The sequence below is a fragment of the Apodemus sylvaticus genome, chromosome 2 (genome assembly GCF_947179515.1).
Source record: "Apodemus sylvaticus chromosome 2, mApoSyl1.1, whole genome shotgun sequence".
Lineage (NCBI taxonomy): Eukaryota > Metazoa > Chordata > Mammalia > Rodentia > Muridae > Apodemus > Apodemus sylvaticus.
This window is the reverse complement of record NC_067473.1, coordinates 7948598-7966978: the sequence shown is the minus strand read 5'-3', so window position 1 is coordinate 7966978 and position 18381 is coordinate 7948598. Positions and strand designations below refer to the sequence as shown.

General features: G+C 42.5%; 1 protein-coding gene and 1 pseudogene across 1 annotated transcript in view; both read right to left on the bottom strand.

Moving 5' to 3' along the window:
* The window catches only part of Reln (reelin), a 437924-nt gene that overhangs the window by 43711 nt on the left and 375832 nt on the right, over positions 1-18381 (bottom strand). The window contains exons 43-46 of the mRNA XM_052173082.1: positions 14899-15046; positions 12473-12731; positions 11377-11626; positions 6751-6919 (exon numbers count right to left, since the gene is read on the bottom strand). Of these exons, the coding sequence (XP_052029042.1) occupies positions 6751-6919; positions 11377-11626; positions 12473-12731; positions 14899-15046 (826 nt within the window). The remainder of the gene's footprint in view (positions 1-6750; positions 6920-11376; positions 11627-12472; positions 12732-14898; positions 15047-18381) is intronic.
* Positions 15983-17164, bottom strand: LOC127677187 (dnaJ homolog subfamily A member 1-like; annotated as a pseudogene).

The following is an 18381-nucleotide window of genomic DNA, read 5'->3' as shown; positions in this document are numbered from 1 at the left end:
ACCTACGAGTGCTCTGGCGTCTCCCCTGGCAGGTGTCGTTGCTTATCCTGACGGTCCCGTCTAATGTTGGTCGCTACCAGCTGCTGCTTCTTGAAGTTGGAGGAAAAAGGGCCCCAGAGCAAATTTCTTACTTTCACATACCCTTGAAATCTCTCCTTTTGATTAACTTTCTAAGTTTATACCACTTCCTCCCCATTGGAGGTGCTTCAAACGTACAGGTTAGTAAATATCAATTGCTAGGCATTAATATGTTACTGTAGACAACACACCATGCACCGCCCCCATGATGTGGCCACACCTTTTAACAGGTTTTGGTAAACATTTCATACTCTTAGATTCCGCAGGATGACTCCATTTACCCATGAGGACTTCGTTGCCATTGTCCTAAGAGCTCCATTGAAAGAAACCACAACTAACAATCTCAGTCTTTCCGATCTTACCTGATATTACATTTACCCTCAAAAAGATACATGAAATTCTCAAGCTAACTATTAATCTTAATGAAGATGGTGGGGCCCAGTGCCTTAGTCATACACTGACTAACAAACCAGTGTGACAAGGCAAGGATCACTTGACTTATTCTAGGTATTGGTGTATATATATATTGTATACACACACACACACACACACACACACACACTAACTATATAGTGTCTATCCAGCCTCCAGGATTACTTTATCACAACTCATAAAAAAACAAAAACAAAATCAAAACCGATGTTAGCAAAAGGAGCATTTACAGGAGCCACTCTACTGGGCTTTCCTTTTCTCTGGAGAGGAGACTAACAGTGACCTTCCCTGTATCCTGGTACGGCCCCCTGAGTGGGCAACATGGGGGAAAGCAGATCACCTCTTTGTCCAGCCCTGTCTACTAAGAGGAGGAAGAGAGCTGGAGCTTTGTTGGGGTTGGTCTGGTGCTATGTATACAGATGCTTCCGACCCTCCACCAGCGAAGAGAGGACCGTGTGACATGGTCTCAGGGAAGGCAAACACCGAGATGAGCGGCTGGAACCCCGGATGTGCCAGCATCCCGGCAGCACGCTGCCAACCCCAGGCTCTTGACGTTAAGACTTGGAGTACTTCTGTGGGTGCTGAAGAGTATATGTGTGACCAGACAGGGTGTGGTCTAGCCCAGAAGCCACCAAATCTCTGTCATCAGCAGAGCGTTGGTGACCTGCCTCCTCGACAGAGCAAATCCTATAACACTCAGTGAGACTGGAGACAAGGGAGCTTTGAGGAGGCCTGATGCAATTATCCTGAGTTGCATCCTGAGTTGCAAAAACTTCATGACACTTTGTGAGCCCAGGAACTCTGAGTGATGAATACTGAAGAAGTTATGAACAAGAAATTGCCGTCTTTAGCTGTGATAATTACATCACAGCTGTCCAAAATGCTCTTCCTGTCTAGTAACGTGCACTGAAATATTTTCAGTTAAAATGCTAAAATGATGTCTCGAATTTACATCGAAACAGCATGGGGTCAGCTAAGCGGGTTACTCAGGACTCAGCGTTGGCAGTGGGCCGGAACTTGCTACTGAGTACGTGGGAGACTGTTTAACTTCGAATATTTCCTTTGTAAATAAAAAAAAAAAGGCAACAAAAATCCCTTTAAAAGCACAGAGGAGTTTTAATTTCAGAATTCAAAATTAAAAGGGGTAGCTTTCACCTCTAAGCAGACTCACTTAAAAAAACTATGCTAAAAATCACCGAAAGCAATAATAAAAACTGTAATATTCCAGCGAATAAGCCCACTGACGGCCTCAATGAGCTAGACTGAATCTAAGAGATTTCCTCTAGCGTTCAACTTACCTTTTCAATGGAGGAAGACTGCCATTTAGCTGTGAAACCATTTTAATACCTCACATATATGTACAAGACCTGTCAAACATCAAATTCCCTGATAAAAACTTGGTAAGAAGTCGGGAGTCCACATGGCTCTGAGCCTCTACTGTAGAACACATGGACATAGTTTTAATCTGTTTAACATGAGTGCCAACGTAGCAACATATTCAGTATGCGGAATTCAGTCAGTACTATGGCTTATACAATGTCTTGTGGACCCAAAATACCAACAAGCCATAGTAGTAATGCTCAAAGTATCAAACAACACAGGAGCAGACAGCCTGCGTGTTAGCCCAGTATCTCTCCAGCTAGCTTTCACATTTCACAAAGGCTGTGGGGCGTGGACATTTGAACAATGACAAACATCCTGTTGTATTGGAATAACAATGGACAGAGATAAGGAATCTCAGTTAACAAAAGGAACTCCTGGCCTTCTTGGCTATTTGAAGATCACAGTCAATGCTGCGAGTGTTGGCTTAGTTGTGTTGTTTTACTCTCAGGTGTACGTGGGGAGTCTCACAGAAAGTCCCTTCTCTTTAGCTTTCCTTTGCTTTCGCCCCTTTACCACCACCCCTGCCCCTCACACACTGGCCCTTTCTCGTGCCTCTCATTTCTCCTTTAACTTCCCATGGATTTTTAGTTGCTTTCCTTCCGTGGCTAAAGCACCCAGCTTCTGGCATGTGTGCTGTAGTTCATCTTTAAGGAAGATGCAGCAGCTGGGTCACTGGGCCAGTGGGAGTGGATCATTTTCACCTTGCCTTAAAATAGCCAAGTCTCACCTGAGCCGTACCGTGGCCACTCCCTGCTGCCCTTTCTCAGTGGAGTTGAGTTACCTGCCCTTCCAGTGACTCCCTGGTTCTCAGCTGACACTTCAAGAACCTATGCCACTTGAGCTAACCTGCTATTTTTAAGTCTGGTTGGTAACGAGGAGGAAGGCAGATTTGGGTTGGGGGGTATGAAATTGATTTTGAACTCATCCTGTTTTTTCTTTAGTCTTTTTCAATAAGTCATACCATCCTGTTCCATTTTGCTAGGACCAGAGGTAAGCAGGAAAGGCACATCACTAATACAGTGATCACAGCTGTTTAATTATCTGGCTCTTCCCTGGCTCTCAGGCCAAATAAACTATTTCTGGTAGCTCTGAAAACTGTTCTTTTGAAGACACTAAAAAATTGAGAAAAAAAAAACCTGAAAAAATTTGAATCTTTTTTCTTCTTGTCTGTGGCTGATGTCACTGATCTTTTCCTGTATGTCTGTCACATCTCACGGGGTAATCACATAACTCGTGACAGGGGGTTCTGACTCTGTCTTCCTGCCTCCTCTGTGAGCCGTTTCCACTCAGCTGTTCTCTTCTGGAGAGTGGATGCAGCTACAGCATTATGAATAGACTTCCAACTTCAAACCTGGGAGTCTTTCTTTTACATGCAATGGAGAAGTTTGTGTGTGTGTGTGTGTGTGTGTGTGTGTGTGTGTGTGTATAGACCACAGAACAACTTTTGGTGCCTTAGGGATCAAGTCTGTTTTCTGAGTCAGGGTCTCTCATTGGCCTGGAATTAAGTAGGCTAGGGTGATTGTCCAGTGAATTCGCACATTCAAATCTGCTTGTCTTGGGCCTCAGTGCCAAGATTACAATTCTGTCATAATGCCTGGCTTCTTTTCCTTGGTTCTGAGGCTCCAAACTCAGGTCCCCACGACTTGCCTTGATTCAATGCTTTTTTTTTTTTTTTTTTTAAGTAAACCCAGTCCACTAATGACCTCCTTCCAGTTTACTGCTTTAAACAGTAACTCTGAGGCACATGCCCATGTGTCCCTGTCTGCTTCACCCGGATCCCCTGATTTAGAATGTTCTCTTTATCCACTGAATTCTTCAAAGCCAGGACACATCGCTACACAAAACTCCCTCTGACTCTGACTTTCAATACAAACTCCTAGTTTTTAACATCAGTGGCACTTGTAGACTGTTCCCCAGCAAAGTGTTAAGTTATAAACAGCGCGAGTCATTTCCAGTTCCCCGACTAGGTTCTATCCTTTGCAGAGAAGGAAGCTAGGACAGTGTTATATCATTACTATGGGCTCTCTAGCCTCTCTCTTGGGAGGCTGCACTGATGCTCTTCATTCATTTTGATTTAATGGCCAGGTTTCCAGGAAGAACTAACCTAACCAATGCATATGGCCAGGAATGAAGATAAAGAAATATGTCAACTTCTTAGGATTTACCACAGCAGTGCCTGGATATGAGATATCTGGTGTTTAGTCCAATGATTGCTTCTCAGGAAGAAACACCCGAGTTCATTTGTTGTTGCCTGTCTGAGAGCAGGAGTCATCTTCAACGCTGCCCTCTCCCTCCATGTACAAGGTTCTCTTCATTGTCAGGCTGAACAGTCTTCATTTCTCTTTATGTCCATTGAGAACACACTGCCAGTCCCTCTCTGTCTGTCCATCTGTCTGTCCGTGTGCATCTCCCTCTCAGAGAGTCTTGACTCTTACCCTCTCTCATTGGCTGTTTGTTAGAATAAGCTTTTCCGAATTTGGCACTTGCTAACCACACCTTATGCCTGCACTCTTAAGCATTCCTATAACTTAAATCACCCTGGTCCTCATGGTTTGGCGCTTTCCCCACCTCTTTTTCCTTCCTTCTGTTTCTGAACTCAGACACACCAACTTCCTGCTGCCACAGTTGCCAGGATACCTTTGCCTTTACTCTTTACCCAGTCTACCTTCAGCTCATTCCCAAGTTATTCCTTTCTCACGCAAGCATTCTCTGGCCCTCCTGGCCAAGTCATATTTCCTTGTGATATCCAATCTCAGCATCTGATATTCCAGTATTCCATCACACCACGGCTAAATCGTATCGTTAGTTCTGAGTGCCGGTGATCTCTGGGGAATACCCCTGCCTCCTACTGAACCAAAAGATCTTTGAGACAGGGATAACTCCATCACATACAAAATTCCAGGATACAATTAAATATTAAAAGTCCTTTTTTAAAAAATATATGACTGAATGGGTAGGCAATTGCTACTGGTGACGACTGGCTACTTCCACTTGATGAAATGTTTCCTGACATCGTGTGGGGAGCCATCTTCTGTTTACTCCCATTACCAACAGGATGCAGATGCTTCTCAGCCATGGCATAAGCCATAGGAAGCTCCAGTTGTCTTGTGCTCACGGCCACTCCTAAGACCTTCTCAGCAAGCGTTTGTAAGCTGTCAATACCATGTCTGTTTATAGAAAAACACCTACAAACTGAAATAGCAATTCCAGCAAAGGCCTACAAACTCAGGCTTGGGAGACGGCATAGATACTTCAGCACAGTCCCAAACTTCTAAGGTAGTCAGGTAGTTTAAGGTCTTGTCTGTGTGAGATCAAAGTGAGGGCCGCACACGGTAAGCACAGGTGTTCTACCACTGACAGTTTTATTCTAAACAAGGAAAAACACATTTGAAAGCTCACTGGACTGAGAACAGAGGGAGGAGAGATAGGGCCTCATCTACATACACTTCTTGGTGAATTACTCAGAGGGGCGTGTGGTAAGGCAGAGCCACCTTTAAGACCCTTGCACAGCATGAGCCCTGAGGATAAGAGAGTAACAAACTGTATCTCCCACATGGTGACAGGGGGAAAGTGGATGCTTATCACAGGTTTTCCATGTTTCATTTGAAAGGGTCAAATTTCTTGTGAGTATGTGCAAGAGACAATTAAAACAGATTAAAATATGAGGAATAATTACTTTTCTTCAGTAGACGTCTCAAGGGTATAATGACTAGCTGAAGTAAATCTTAGAATGCCACTTATTTGCAAAATGCTGCCAAGTAGTCAGATAATAATTCATAGAACTCATAAAGACTTAAAAGATGGCTGCCTTAATGGAGTTTTTTCCCTGTTACTTATTAAGATCACCTTAATAATTCATGTACGACAATACCTTTAACAAGCAACAAAATCTCACGTATCTCGTTTAAGCTTGGCAGCTCTGCTCTCAGTTAATATAGTCTCCTGCCTCTGAGCCAGCAATTGTAAGCAGCCCTAGGCGGTTAGAGGCAGAAACCACTCCATTTATGATAATCCCAAGAAAAATTATGTCCTAGATGAACACTTGAGTTTTATGGTTGTCTGCTAGGAGGATTTATTCAGTCTTCATTTGTGGGGAAGCAACAGGACAATAATAAGCCCAAACTATAACTCCCTTACTCTGTGCTGGTGGCTTTGGTCTGCTGATGTCAGCAGCCAATCAGGTTTCCTCGGGGGGGGGGGGGGGGGGGAACAGGAGTGCCAATCATGATTTTAACGCTTTCTTATGCTTAGCACCCACTTTAGATGGTGCAGGAATCGTGGAACATTGTTCTCCTGGGAAATGGTAGTTGTGCATGACCCGCACACAGGAGAGTAAATGCACACAGCATGCAGAGTCAGCATCTTCTCCACCATTCCCATTCGCCATTTCCCACTGGTGCGGTGAGGGAAGCACTTACACGTGTTTCTCGTAGAGGACATTCTCCAGGTGACAAATTCCAAAGTAATAGTCAAAATAAAGTTTTAAAGGCAGAGGTTAATGTTATAAAACAGTTATTTGCTATATCCATTTATAAGAAACCACTAACTGCTACATTGACAGTGATTTAAATGGCAGAAAAATAGATTCCATTTAAGTCTATTTTTGTATCCAATGGTCTTTTTTTAAATGAGTGGGTCTTGGCTTCTCTAAATTAAGTTGGAGACTCTGTCACATTATGGCTAGTGTTTTCTTATATAAGCCATTATTTTAAAAAAAAAATTATTAGCATTAAAAGTCAGGAAAATCCTAGATTTAGAGAAAAACAGAACTTCACCATAAGTATTGACTTGCACTTTTCTTATTAAGTTAGCCAAAGCTGACCACAGTGGGGATGAAATGAGCAGAGGCAGCCATACCTGGTGTAGGGAGGGAGGGGCAGAGTGATTCTGGTCCACTTGTTGAAAGTGTCTGACACCAGGACCCGCTGCAGGTGATAGCGACTGCACTCAACATTGGTGGGCAGACAGTCCCTCAGCAGAGGGTGCCACGACAGCCCGAGATCCACCGAGTACTCCAGTTCAATAGCTGAAACAGGAAGTAGAATTCTCAATATATGCATGTGTCTGCAGACCCAGAGCCACAGCGACTTACTGTGTGTACTTGGGTTTAAATGAAATGAAATAGTTTGACTTTCCCCCTATGTTTATGTTTCTGACTTTGAACTATCTATCAGTTTTGTTTTCCCCTCTATACATTATTACTATCCATTCGCCTATCCAGCCAAGCATCCATGCCTTCATCCATCCATACATCTGTCCATTGTCCATCCATCCATCCATCCATCCATCCATCTGGAAATGAAGTCTTTCACACAGTTCTGACTGTCCTGGACCTCACTATGTAGACCAGGCTGACTTTGAACTCCCAGTGATCCAAGTGCTGGGATAAAAGGCCTGCACCACAATCTCTTGCCATTTTTTCTAATTTTATAAATAATATTGAACCCCAACTCCTTTTCAGGAGGTATGATCAAGTGAGATAAAGTTACTTTTCCTGAATCACTCATTATAATGGGAACCTTTCAGACCAATTACAGTAGTCATTATGGCCACAGACACTGCCACAAGTGTTAGGCAGCAACTATTTATGACACGTACACTGAGCTTCAGTCCTGCTCCCTCACACCTGTCTCCCCCTCCCCCCACTGAAGCCCCTCTCCTCAACTCCTATTAATATCATATCTTTTTTTTGCCCATAATACATTTAATGATTTCTTTTTAAATAGTTAAAAGTTTGGAGCAATTATTTTCAAAATTTTAAGACAGAATGACTTTTATTCGTGTGAGGGTTTGTGTATATGTCTGTGTGTCCCTGTGTTTGGATGGGTGACCATAGAGGGAATCTAGTCAGAGATACAGGGAGTTGTGAACCATCCAGTGTAGGTGTTGGGAATCAAACTCCACTCCTCTATAAGAATAGCAAATGTTCTTAGCTACTAAGCCATCTCTCTAGCATAGTCTTAAGTTTTGACCACTCTACAAAACTTCTGGCCAACTGTGCCAATTTTGCTCTCATTTTAAAAGACACTTCTTAGAAACCATGTAATCTCTTTCTCTTATATATTTCACCCTACTATGTATAGAACACACTGAGGAATCAGAGAAGTCTGGAAGGCATGGGTTTGTGTGAAATCAGTCAGACTGTGGGTCTGCAGAAAGCTAAGCCTTTCTTTTCCTTTTCTTCCTCTAAACATTTGGCCTCCCCCCATCTCTTTCTTATTTTTAATTTATTCTTCTCTCTTATATTCTTCTCTCCTTTCCGCACCTCCTCCCCTCCCCGATCCACGCTTCCTCCGTTACTTTCTCTGGCTACTGAATACTTTGTAAATGCCCCAGTTCCCACCTCCCTCTGAAATGTCTCTCGAAGCATGGCTTCTGGCCTTGGCTGCACACTGAAACCCGCTGGGAACCTTGGGAAACTCCTGGTGCTTGGGTTTCATGACCAGAGTCTCTTCTCCGAATCTTCTGGACTCTGGCTATGGGAGCTGCCACTCTGAAAGCATCTCTTGGGGATACTGTGTGGCCAGCATGAGGCAGGTGTGGCCTTAAGCTTTGTAGGTATGGGAAATGACTCGGCCTCCATTGCCTGTGTCCGCCTTGGCCGCAGACTGTTGACTGCTCTCTGATTCTTTCATTTGAGGATGCGTTTCCAGGCCTTCCATCTTGTTCTCACTTGGGCTCCTTGGTCTACCAGGGGGTGCTGGGCTTTCTTCCTGGCCTCCTAGTCTACACATCCATAAGGCTGCGACCGTATCTACCAGCTTTATGTCTCGAAATTGATTTTATACATTTGTCTAGTGCTTGCTGGATCTTCACAGGATGCTGAATACATTGTGAAGAACAATCTAGGCAGGTCTTCCTCTTTTCTTTTTTTAAAGAATTATTTATTTTATGTATTGGTGCTCTATCTGTATGTACACCTGCTTGCCAGTAGAGGGCATCAGATCACAGGATAGACAGCTGTGAGCCACCCTATGGTTCCTGGGAATTGAACTCAGTTCTCTGGAAGAGCGGACAGTACTCTTAACTGTTGATTGTCTCTCCAGCCCCAGGCCCTCTTCTTTATGAGACCAGGAAATAATGTTACAAGAACTAAGAGGAACACACCATTTCCTTCCATAAAAAAAAAAAATTCCTTAACCATCAAACTTTATCAATGGTGATTCTTTTTTTTTTGTTTTGTTTTTTTACACTAGTTCTCTGGGTTTAAAATTTGGACTTCGTTTCCCAGAGTTGAGTCCTCTGGCCTGAGCCTGTCATGCAGTCCTGGTTTAATCATTCTCAGTGCCTGCTGCTGTCTGACTGTTCTCAGTGTCTCACATCTCCTCTGCCCTTTCTGCCTCCCTTCACTGCTTTGGCACCCCATCACTGTCTTCCCCCATACTTCCATTGGCGATCACCGCTATACCTATTTACCAGGATTCCTTTCTCCTTACCATCTCAGAGTTAACTTCCCCTAAAACATCATGATTCCTGTGACAGTTGGCATTCATTGCCAATCTAGACACAATCTAGAGCCACCTGGTAAAAAGAGTCTCAATGAGGAATTGTCTGCAATAGGTTGGCTTTGGGAATTGTCTTAATGAAATTGGTTGATAAAGTAAGAACCAGGGAATTGTGGGCAGCGTCATTCCCTAGGCTGGGGCTTGAACTAAACAAGAGTGGAGAAATAGCTGATCCAGCAAACACCCAAGTGAGCATGTATGCATTCGTTTTCCTCTGCTCTAGGCTATAGCTGTGATGTGATTAGCTATTTGATGTTCCTGCTTTGACTTCCCCACAAAGATGGGGTGTAACCCAGAACAGTAAGATGGAATAAGCCTCCTTCTCCCCTAACTTGATGTTTGTCTGGGTGTTTTGTTACAGCAACAGGAACAAAACCAGGACAATACTCCTCTGTACTTATAGTCTCCTATTTATGACCTTGTCAAGGACAAGTTTCTGTAGCGGCCCTTTACAGTTCTTTGGAATTCGTGGCTACCTCTACTTAGTCCCTTCCTCCTTTTAGTGTTCTATTCATTGCGCCTCTCTCAGGAGGCCATGCCTGCCTGTGTTGGAAGCTCATACATTTAGCTTATGAGGGCCAGATCCAGTTCTGGTGTTCCCAGGTAACCCCGGTATAGCTTCCTTTGTTACTTTCGTTAACTCCTTAAGATATGGAAGGATCAGCAGAATACCAAGTATATTTCTGTTTTTAGGGCCAACACACTTCATTCTCCTGCAGCCTTCCTGTGGCCAGGGGAGCCTTCTTTACTTATGCTATGGGCTCAGTTTGGGATGGCTTCTCAGATCTATCAACCATATAAGCCAGTGGTGGAGACTGAGCTATAAAGGTCCAGTGGAAGCTTAGCTCATTGTCAAATGTTCTCTAACTCTTTGGTGAGACCACCATCGTCAACACTTCCTCCTCCGAGTTTGCATTACATCTCACATCAGGTCCATTCCACCGAACACTCTCCATCTCTCATCTATGGTACTATGTTTTTGAGGCACCTGTTCAGAGAGAATGTACCTACTGAATATAGAATGTGTACCTTCTGCTTACCCATCTTTTTCCCATAAGTTTCACGCCCCCCTACACTGACTAGGTACAAAGAATACTTCTGGAATTCTTCCTAATAAATTTCAAAATTATAGAAATATGAAAATCTGGTCACAGAGAAACAAAGCTCCTCACATATTCACCCTCTCTGATCTAAGAAAGAACAAGGGCCCCTATCAGCCTAGAAGTGCCCTGTAAGGTGGCACAGGACTGGGAATCCTCTGTAATCCCGAGGGGTCTGTAATTCAGGTGAAGGGTCAAGACTGTACAATGATGGCCAGTTTGTATTCTTCTGATTCTACCTCCTGAGATCTTGGACAGCAGGTGTGGGCTAGCATGCAGTTTACATGGTGCTGGGGAGTGAACCCAGGGCTTCATGTATGCTAGGTAAATTACATCCACAGGTAGAAATATGGTTGACTGGGTTTCTCAAACTCAATCTATCCACAATGTTTGAAAAAAATATACTTAACAACACAATGTTGTTGAGAAAACTTAAACAGTTTCAAGATCCCAAGAACTAAAAAGGTCCTGTGATCATTTGTGTACGTGACACTATCACTTGGGTACTCAAGTGTGTGTGTACTCATGTATGCATGTGTGTGTTCGCATCTGCCCATGTAAGTCAGTGGTGGAGACGGAGGATTTTCCTTTCTTGCTTCTTGGGGACTGTCTCTGAGCTTGAGACTCACTGATTAATCTAACTGGCTGTCCAGTGCGCTTCAGTGGACACTGCCTTCACAGTGTAGGACTATAGGAATAGGCAGCCATGCTTGGCCTTTTATGTGGGTGATGGGAAGCTGAACTCAGGCAAAGCTTGCCCAGTAAGAACTTTACTAAGCCATCTTCCTAAGCATGACACAGGTTCTGAATAGTCCCACTGCAGAGGCAGCCATGGACACCCAGGTTTACGTCCCTCTGCCTGAGCATGGGATACTTACCATAGCAAGAGTCTGTGACTGAGCAGGAGGCGGCAAAATCTATCTGTAGGAACGAGTCCTCGTTCACAGCAATGTCTGTGGTGACCACATAACGGGTGCTGGCCTTTTCAATGAAGACCAGGGCGTCGCCAGTGGAGCCACACACAGGCATCTTGGTGCCTCCTGGGTGAAGCAGCCACTTTCTGCTGTCCAGAGTTGAGAAATCATCTTCTAAGACTGTATTACCAGAGATATTTCCTCCAATAAGAATCTGAAATGCATTTTTAGAACACCCCAGATTTGGGTTTTAACGTACAGAAGAGTTCAGTTGCTTTTGTTTGTTTGTTTTGATCTGTCAGCCATCTTGGATCTGGTACTGTACAACTAGCATAATGGTGGGGGGTTTCGGAAGGCTCTTGTTTCTAGGTTCTGCTTGCCCATCTGGCAAGGAGCTACAGAGAACAAATCAAAGGACTGACAAAACCATTCACAGCTACTCGTGGGCCAAACTGCGGCACTGGAAAGCACATGTCTCCAAGCCAGGAACAAGAGCGAAATCTGGCTTGCCTGTGACTGTTTGCCATGTGAAATTTCTATTTAAGGACAAACACGCCCTGAGGCGTTTGAGTTGCAATTGTTTGCATGAACTCTCCTATTTGTGAACAGGTTCTCTGAGTCCTGTTTGATACACTGTATTATGTATGAGGATCCTTTAGAGCAGTCCAGAAAGATGCTAGGGAAGATTTATTTATTTATTTTGCATCAAAGGCTGGAAAAGAGGATTTGGGAACAATTGCAGGAGGCGTCAATGCTAATTTGCATGCTTCCCTTTCTAGAGAATTATAACCTTGTATCACGCCTGCTAAAGTCCCTCCATCCATATGGCAGCATCCTCTCTGAATACAACCTAAGCCTTCTGTCCTGCCATTTATTGTTATAGGCTTAGGCAATTGAGGGACTAGAGAATGAAAGGAAGTTAAACACCATATCTAATCTAGCTGTGTGCCCTTGGGCAAGTCATTCGACTGCCTGTCTGGGTTTCCACCAGCTCGGGAGTTGGGCTAACATGCATTCTAAAGTCATAAAAGTTAAAGTAGATAATTCTGAAGAGACTGACCTGGTCGATCACCCAGGGGCTATAGAAGTGCCCGTTTTCAGATGGCTGCCACCAGCGGAGGCGTGTAGAACCAGAACGGGCTTTCAGGGGCATTTCCAGGGCAATGTACCTGCCCACATTGCTGGAGTTGCTGAAGAGGAACTCTTGAAGAAGGCTCCAGGAGAGGCCGCCATTGAGGGAGTACTGTAGAAGCACGGGCTGGCTCCGGGGGTCCGGGACACCTTTGCCACACCCCAGCCTCATGAAGAACTGCACAAACCTGACACCAGAAGGCCACACTGTAGTCTTTTACTTCAAAGAGAAATCCACATCAGTCACAAAAGGCAAACACCCAGGCAGTGTCGGGCAGCAGATGATGTTAATAGTCAAGATGACTTACTGAGTATCCAAACAATCACTTCAAAGCTTGATTTTTTTTTTCTTGTCTTAATGTGAAGGAGAGTTCATTAAATGTGAAGTGTGAAAAAAACGGCAATTCTGGCATATATATATATATATCTTGAATCTCTCCTCCAAAGAGCCTGAGGAAAGCCAGCACCACTGCTTCCCTTGGCTACTTTATAAGATGGTGGGGGAGATTGAAAGCCTGGTCAAGCCTGCCAGTGCACTGTTCTAGTGAAGACAACTGAATCCCAGTCCTCAGTGTTTATAATACAGGCGCCGCATTACCGGCAAAATTATCCGTTCCCATCTTCCCGGGCTTTATAGGGCTTGCATCTCTTGGTTTAGGAGACACATTTACATGCAGGAGTTGTAGCTCCTCTTTTCAAAATGACCAGGCCACTTTTGGAAGAGGTGTGTTAAGCCTGGGTCTCTTTTCTGTCTCTTGCACCAGGGGAAGGGTAGTGTGAGTGTGGGTGGGTGGTGGTGGCAGGCGTGCAGACTCTGACTGTTGCTGGGTCTGGGTGTGGAGGATACCGGCCTCTGAGAACTGTGGCGGCCAGCCAGTGGCAGTTTTCCTAGCTGGCGGGGAGGTGGACAGACTGGCAGCAAGCAGCTGGGGTGCCAATGAAAACTGGCTCGCGTGTTATCTTTGGCAAGCAAGCTGCTGGTGCCCAGTCTGGCCACCATCCTAACTGGTAAGGCAGAATAAATTTCATGTCAAATCTAACATGCGTACTCAATAATGTAACAGGACTGATAATAAACGCTATCAGTATCGTACACAAAGCCACTCAATGCTCACGCTTCTCCCAACCTCTATTTATTTATATCATGGCCCTGAAAACACTGAGATCTTACACTGAACATTTTAGGTCAATATATGCAAATCCCACACAGCATGTGACTGCATGAGCTACATAGCACAGCTTTTAACATTTGATTAATGGAAACGTGCATTTTTAGTGCCTAGTGATGTTTGCACAAACAAGAACAGTATTTATCTAGGAAGAACTAGGTGTGCTATCTGTTTGTATTGGAAAGATGTTTGTATTAATTTAGTGACAACATAAACACCAAATTACTACTTAGAAAAATATATCTGAATTAGTTATTTGGAAAACTTAATAATTTCTAAATTAGAGAACATGGATGTGTTGAAGTATTTGGAATAAATAATGCAAATTAAACTGTGTATATTAGAATGGGATAGAATAAAATTTTGTTTTCAGAAACTATAAAATTATTTTATGTAGACTCATAATTGCTGTGAATTATATTATTTATAATTGGAAATTGGATTCAGGAAAAAGAGGGAATGTTCAGATATATTTAAAAGTACTGAAAAATATTTTAAGACCATAAACATGATTTCCTTGTTCATTTAAAAATAGGTCAGGGCTGCATTTTACACATGTTAAACTGTACGTTATATTTTGCTGTTAAGGTTCTGGCTCGTCAAGTGACCAAGGGATACACATTCTGACAGGGCACGGCTCTCTGAGCCAGCTTAAAATGTGTTTTTTTCTGAGCAACTATGCTCAATTTAGAAAATGACTTCTTATGTGCTAGTGAGGCACTGGGCCTCACTTATGAACACCATGGACTATACTTCAAATATTCTCAAAAACTAAACATTTGCTGATGAAGATAAACTTAATCATGAATAACTTGAGGATGTATTTCTACTGAGCTTCTTACTAGGACAGTATAATAAATGTACATATTTTCCTTATAGTTCAAGTGTTAATGAATGTTGTAAGTAGAAGGAGGATAAAATAGATGCTATATTTTTTTTGAAGTTGGAGTGAAGTAAATATTGCTATTTTCTCAAGAGTATAAAATAATAGTGGGCTTTGTTTGTTTAGGTGTTTCACGGCTGATGTTGGTACTGAAGGAATGTAGGTCTTGAACTAGAAATCACGTGATATGTGTCTTGTTGGGGACTTTGAGCAGAGAGACGCCTAACATCAGCATGGAAGGTGTCACCCTTGAGAGTGCCTGGCTTCTTCTGCCTCATGTCTACACCTGTGTGCCACAATTACCTAGCATGGGATAAATCCAGGTCCCGTGTTACCAGCATACGCAAGCCATCCTCATTGAAGAAGAGGTTGTTCCCACTGGAAAGGATCCCACACTTCCGAGACGGCTTCCCACCACTCATCAGTAAGAATCGATCAGATTCCAGTTGACCTGAAAGTAGAAAATGTGGTTTACCTGTGTCCATGAATATAGCTGTATTATATTTTCTTTTTTTAAACACTTTGTAACCAGTATATTAGACAGTTATACATTTTAGAAACTGCTTAAATTCTGATACCCAGATTTAAACATGTAAGCATGTGACTTCAAAACATACAACAAATCTATTCTAATTTGCTCTACTACCAATATTAAATTGCAGTTATGTTGGGCCCTAAATCAAATAGAAATCATTTAACAGACCTAAGGAACACCCTTCCTGGATTATACATACAAATCACCTCTCCACATACAGATTGGAAGTCACTACACCCAAGCAAGGGCTTCTCATAGTTTGAGAAAGGGGAAATGGTGATCATGTTCTCTGTTTATATATATTTAAAATGGCGCAGCAGAAGAGAATACAGTCTAGAAGAGCAAGCTCTTAAGCCGTAGCTTATGATAAACTTCTTTAGGAATGTATTATCTCAATCACTAATAACACAGGCCAAGTGTATTATGCCTCCTTCTAGTAATGGTGAGGCAATACAGTGCAAAGGCATCACAATCAGTTCACTTCATATAACTAGATAGACCAACATGCAACTAATTGTTTTCTTTTGATTACCAGCTAAATACAGAATTTTAATCCCACAGCTTAACAATGAAGGGTCATACGCACAGACCTAGCTTGTCAGTCTAATGCACACAGCTATTATCCATTACACAAGATATGGCCTAACAGATACCAGGGAACTTTTAAAACTAGTTTTTGTAAGTATTCATTTTCATCTTGAACACTGAAGTCATCATACATACTGAGCAAATCAGAGCTTTTATATTCGTGTTTATTCTTCATTTGTCTTGTAAAGCACTACTATAGCTGAATATTAAAACAAAAACAATAGCCAAGTAGTGAGCATATTATGATTGCAGTCCTTCCCATATTCACTGCTGCATACAGAATGTCAAAGAGTGACTGGCCCAGTAAGAGGTCTGACACTGAATGCCACCTCTGGGGGATGTTCATCATCTTCATATGCTTCTCCATTATAATGGCGCTGTCTTTCCCTAGTTGGATCAAAGTCCACCAGTTCAACCTGCTCCATTTCATCAGTCGCTTCTACTTCCTTCCTTTCCGGAAGGAGTTTTTCCAGCAAAGATTGTTTATCAGTGAGAGAGAAAGGCATTTTCAGGAAAGTTTACCTTAAACTCAGTGATTAGACGTCCCTTTTCATCTGGCCGACCGTATATTGGCATACCTTCATTTACCACACATTTTATACCCCCATGCTTGACAATCTGAGCAGGATGAGGGGTGATGACTATGGTTTGGTTGTCAAGAGTAGATACTGGCTTTTAGAAGCCGCACAATGCTCAACCACGAAGAGGTCTTCTCCTTGCCTTGTAAACACAGCATAGCCCTTCTGATCCAACACGAGGATGATATCTCCTTGGTCCAGTCCTGGTTCTTGGTCTCCTTCACCATGGAATGTTATCTTCTGACCATCTTTTGTGCCTTTATCAATACAAACTTCTAAAATTTTCTTCTCCGAGCTATCTTTCTTCTGCTCTCCATGGCCCTGGCACTCCATGCACACTGACTGAATCTGCTGAACCATTCCGGGTCCAATCTGATGAATCCTGCTCTGCATGCCCATCCCCCGCAGCTGGGACAGCACTCTACTGCTCCTTTCTTACCACCTTGGCCTTCACGTTTGTCACAAATCACATTCTTTTGCAGAGCCGGTTCTCTTGTTGCACCATTATACACGTCTTCTAAGGTCACTGTGAGCTGATGCATTTTTACCTCTCTGTTTTCTTTGTATTCTTCCTCCTCCAAAAAACATCTCAAAGACATCCACAGACAAGCCAAAACCACCGCCGGCCCCGCCCTCTTTAATCACCTGCTCACCTCCCTTTTCATATAGTTCTCCCCCCCCCTTTTTTTTTTGAATCAGCAAGAACTTCATAAGCTTGAGACATCTGTTTAAACTTTTCTCCTTCATTCTGATTCTTATCAGGGTGGTACTTCAAGGCCAGTTTTCTGTATGCCTTTTTCAGTTCTTCCTGGGTGGCATTGGGTTTGACCCCCAAAACATCATAGTAAATGGCTTCTTTCACCAGTTTTTACAGCTGGTGAGTGGAAAGAGCATAGCACGCCACAGCTCGGCCAGACGCTGCTCCTCCACCGCCCACCAAGAATGCTGGAAAGTTCCCTGTATTATATTTTCAAAGAAGTATGACAGGATGTGTCATGTAGTTTAAAAATATAAAGTCATAAACATTAAAAATGCATTGTGGGATAAAAGGACTATCATATGAACATCTTCAGTGTTTTCAGCCTTGACTGATATAAAGGTTCACATGTCAGAGAGGGGATTTTCCCAATATCTATGGTTCAGCCGGGCAAGCTCCACAACAAAGGAAAATGCTGGTTATTCAGGAAGTGAATGAGAGGCCAGAGAAGGGGAGCCTGGGACACCGCCTCTTTACCGTGTCCTTTCTAATGTGAGGCAGCATTAATGGAGGAATATAGCAGTATCTTTTGAAAATGGATGTCTTTTTAATCCCAGAAATTTAAATATAATTTAATAGTTGCTGTTAGATGTCTTTCAAAGCCGGTTTTCAAATCTTCTCAGATATGAATCTTAGATTTAGTTTTTTAAAATGAGGTAAAAAATACAAAACATGTTTACTGTATTAACAATTTAAAAGCGAATAATCCAGTAGTATTTAGTATATCTCTGATGTAAAACCTTCACCAGTAACTATTTTAAGTTTTTTGTCCCCTCAAGGAAAAGAAGCCTGTATCAATGAAGTAGTGGCTTCCCTTTCTTCTGCGTCCCTGGCAACCAACCAGTCTGTGTTTTACCTCCAAGGACCAGCTTATTTGGGATGTTTCACAGACAGAATATATAATGGATTTTTTTGGAGGGGGTCTGGTTTCTTTTATTTATTGTATTATTTCCAAGATTCATATAGATTGTAGCATACATTAATAGTTCAAATGCTTTATGACAGTATAATGTTTTACTGTTTGCTTGTAACTAAATGCAGTTTTAAAATGTATTATAAAATTATACATAATAAAATAATTATTAATATTTTATAATTATTAAAAATAAAAATAAAAGTCTTATAGAAAATGGAGGAAAACAAAATCTTTTGGTCTGATTCATTAACATGCAGAGCTGCTGTATTGACCCACCATGTAAAAATGTTTAAGACAATCTTTGGTAAAAGAGCACACCCACAATTTAGATGCTTCCAAAATAACTAGCATATAATGTATATTCTTCTCGGTTGTAACACAAATGTATTGATGTAAAATAAAGGTGTGGGAA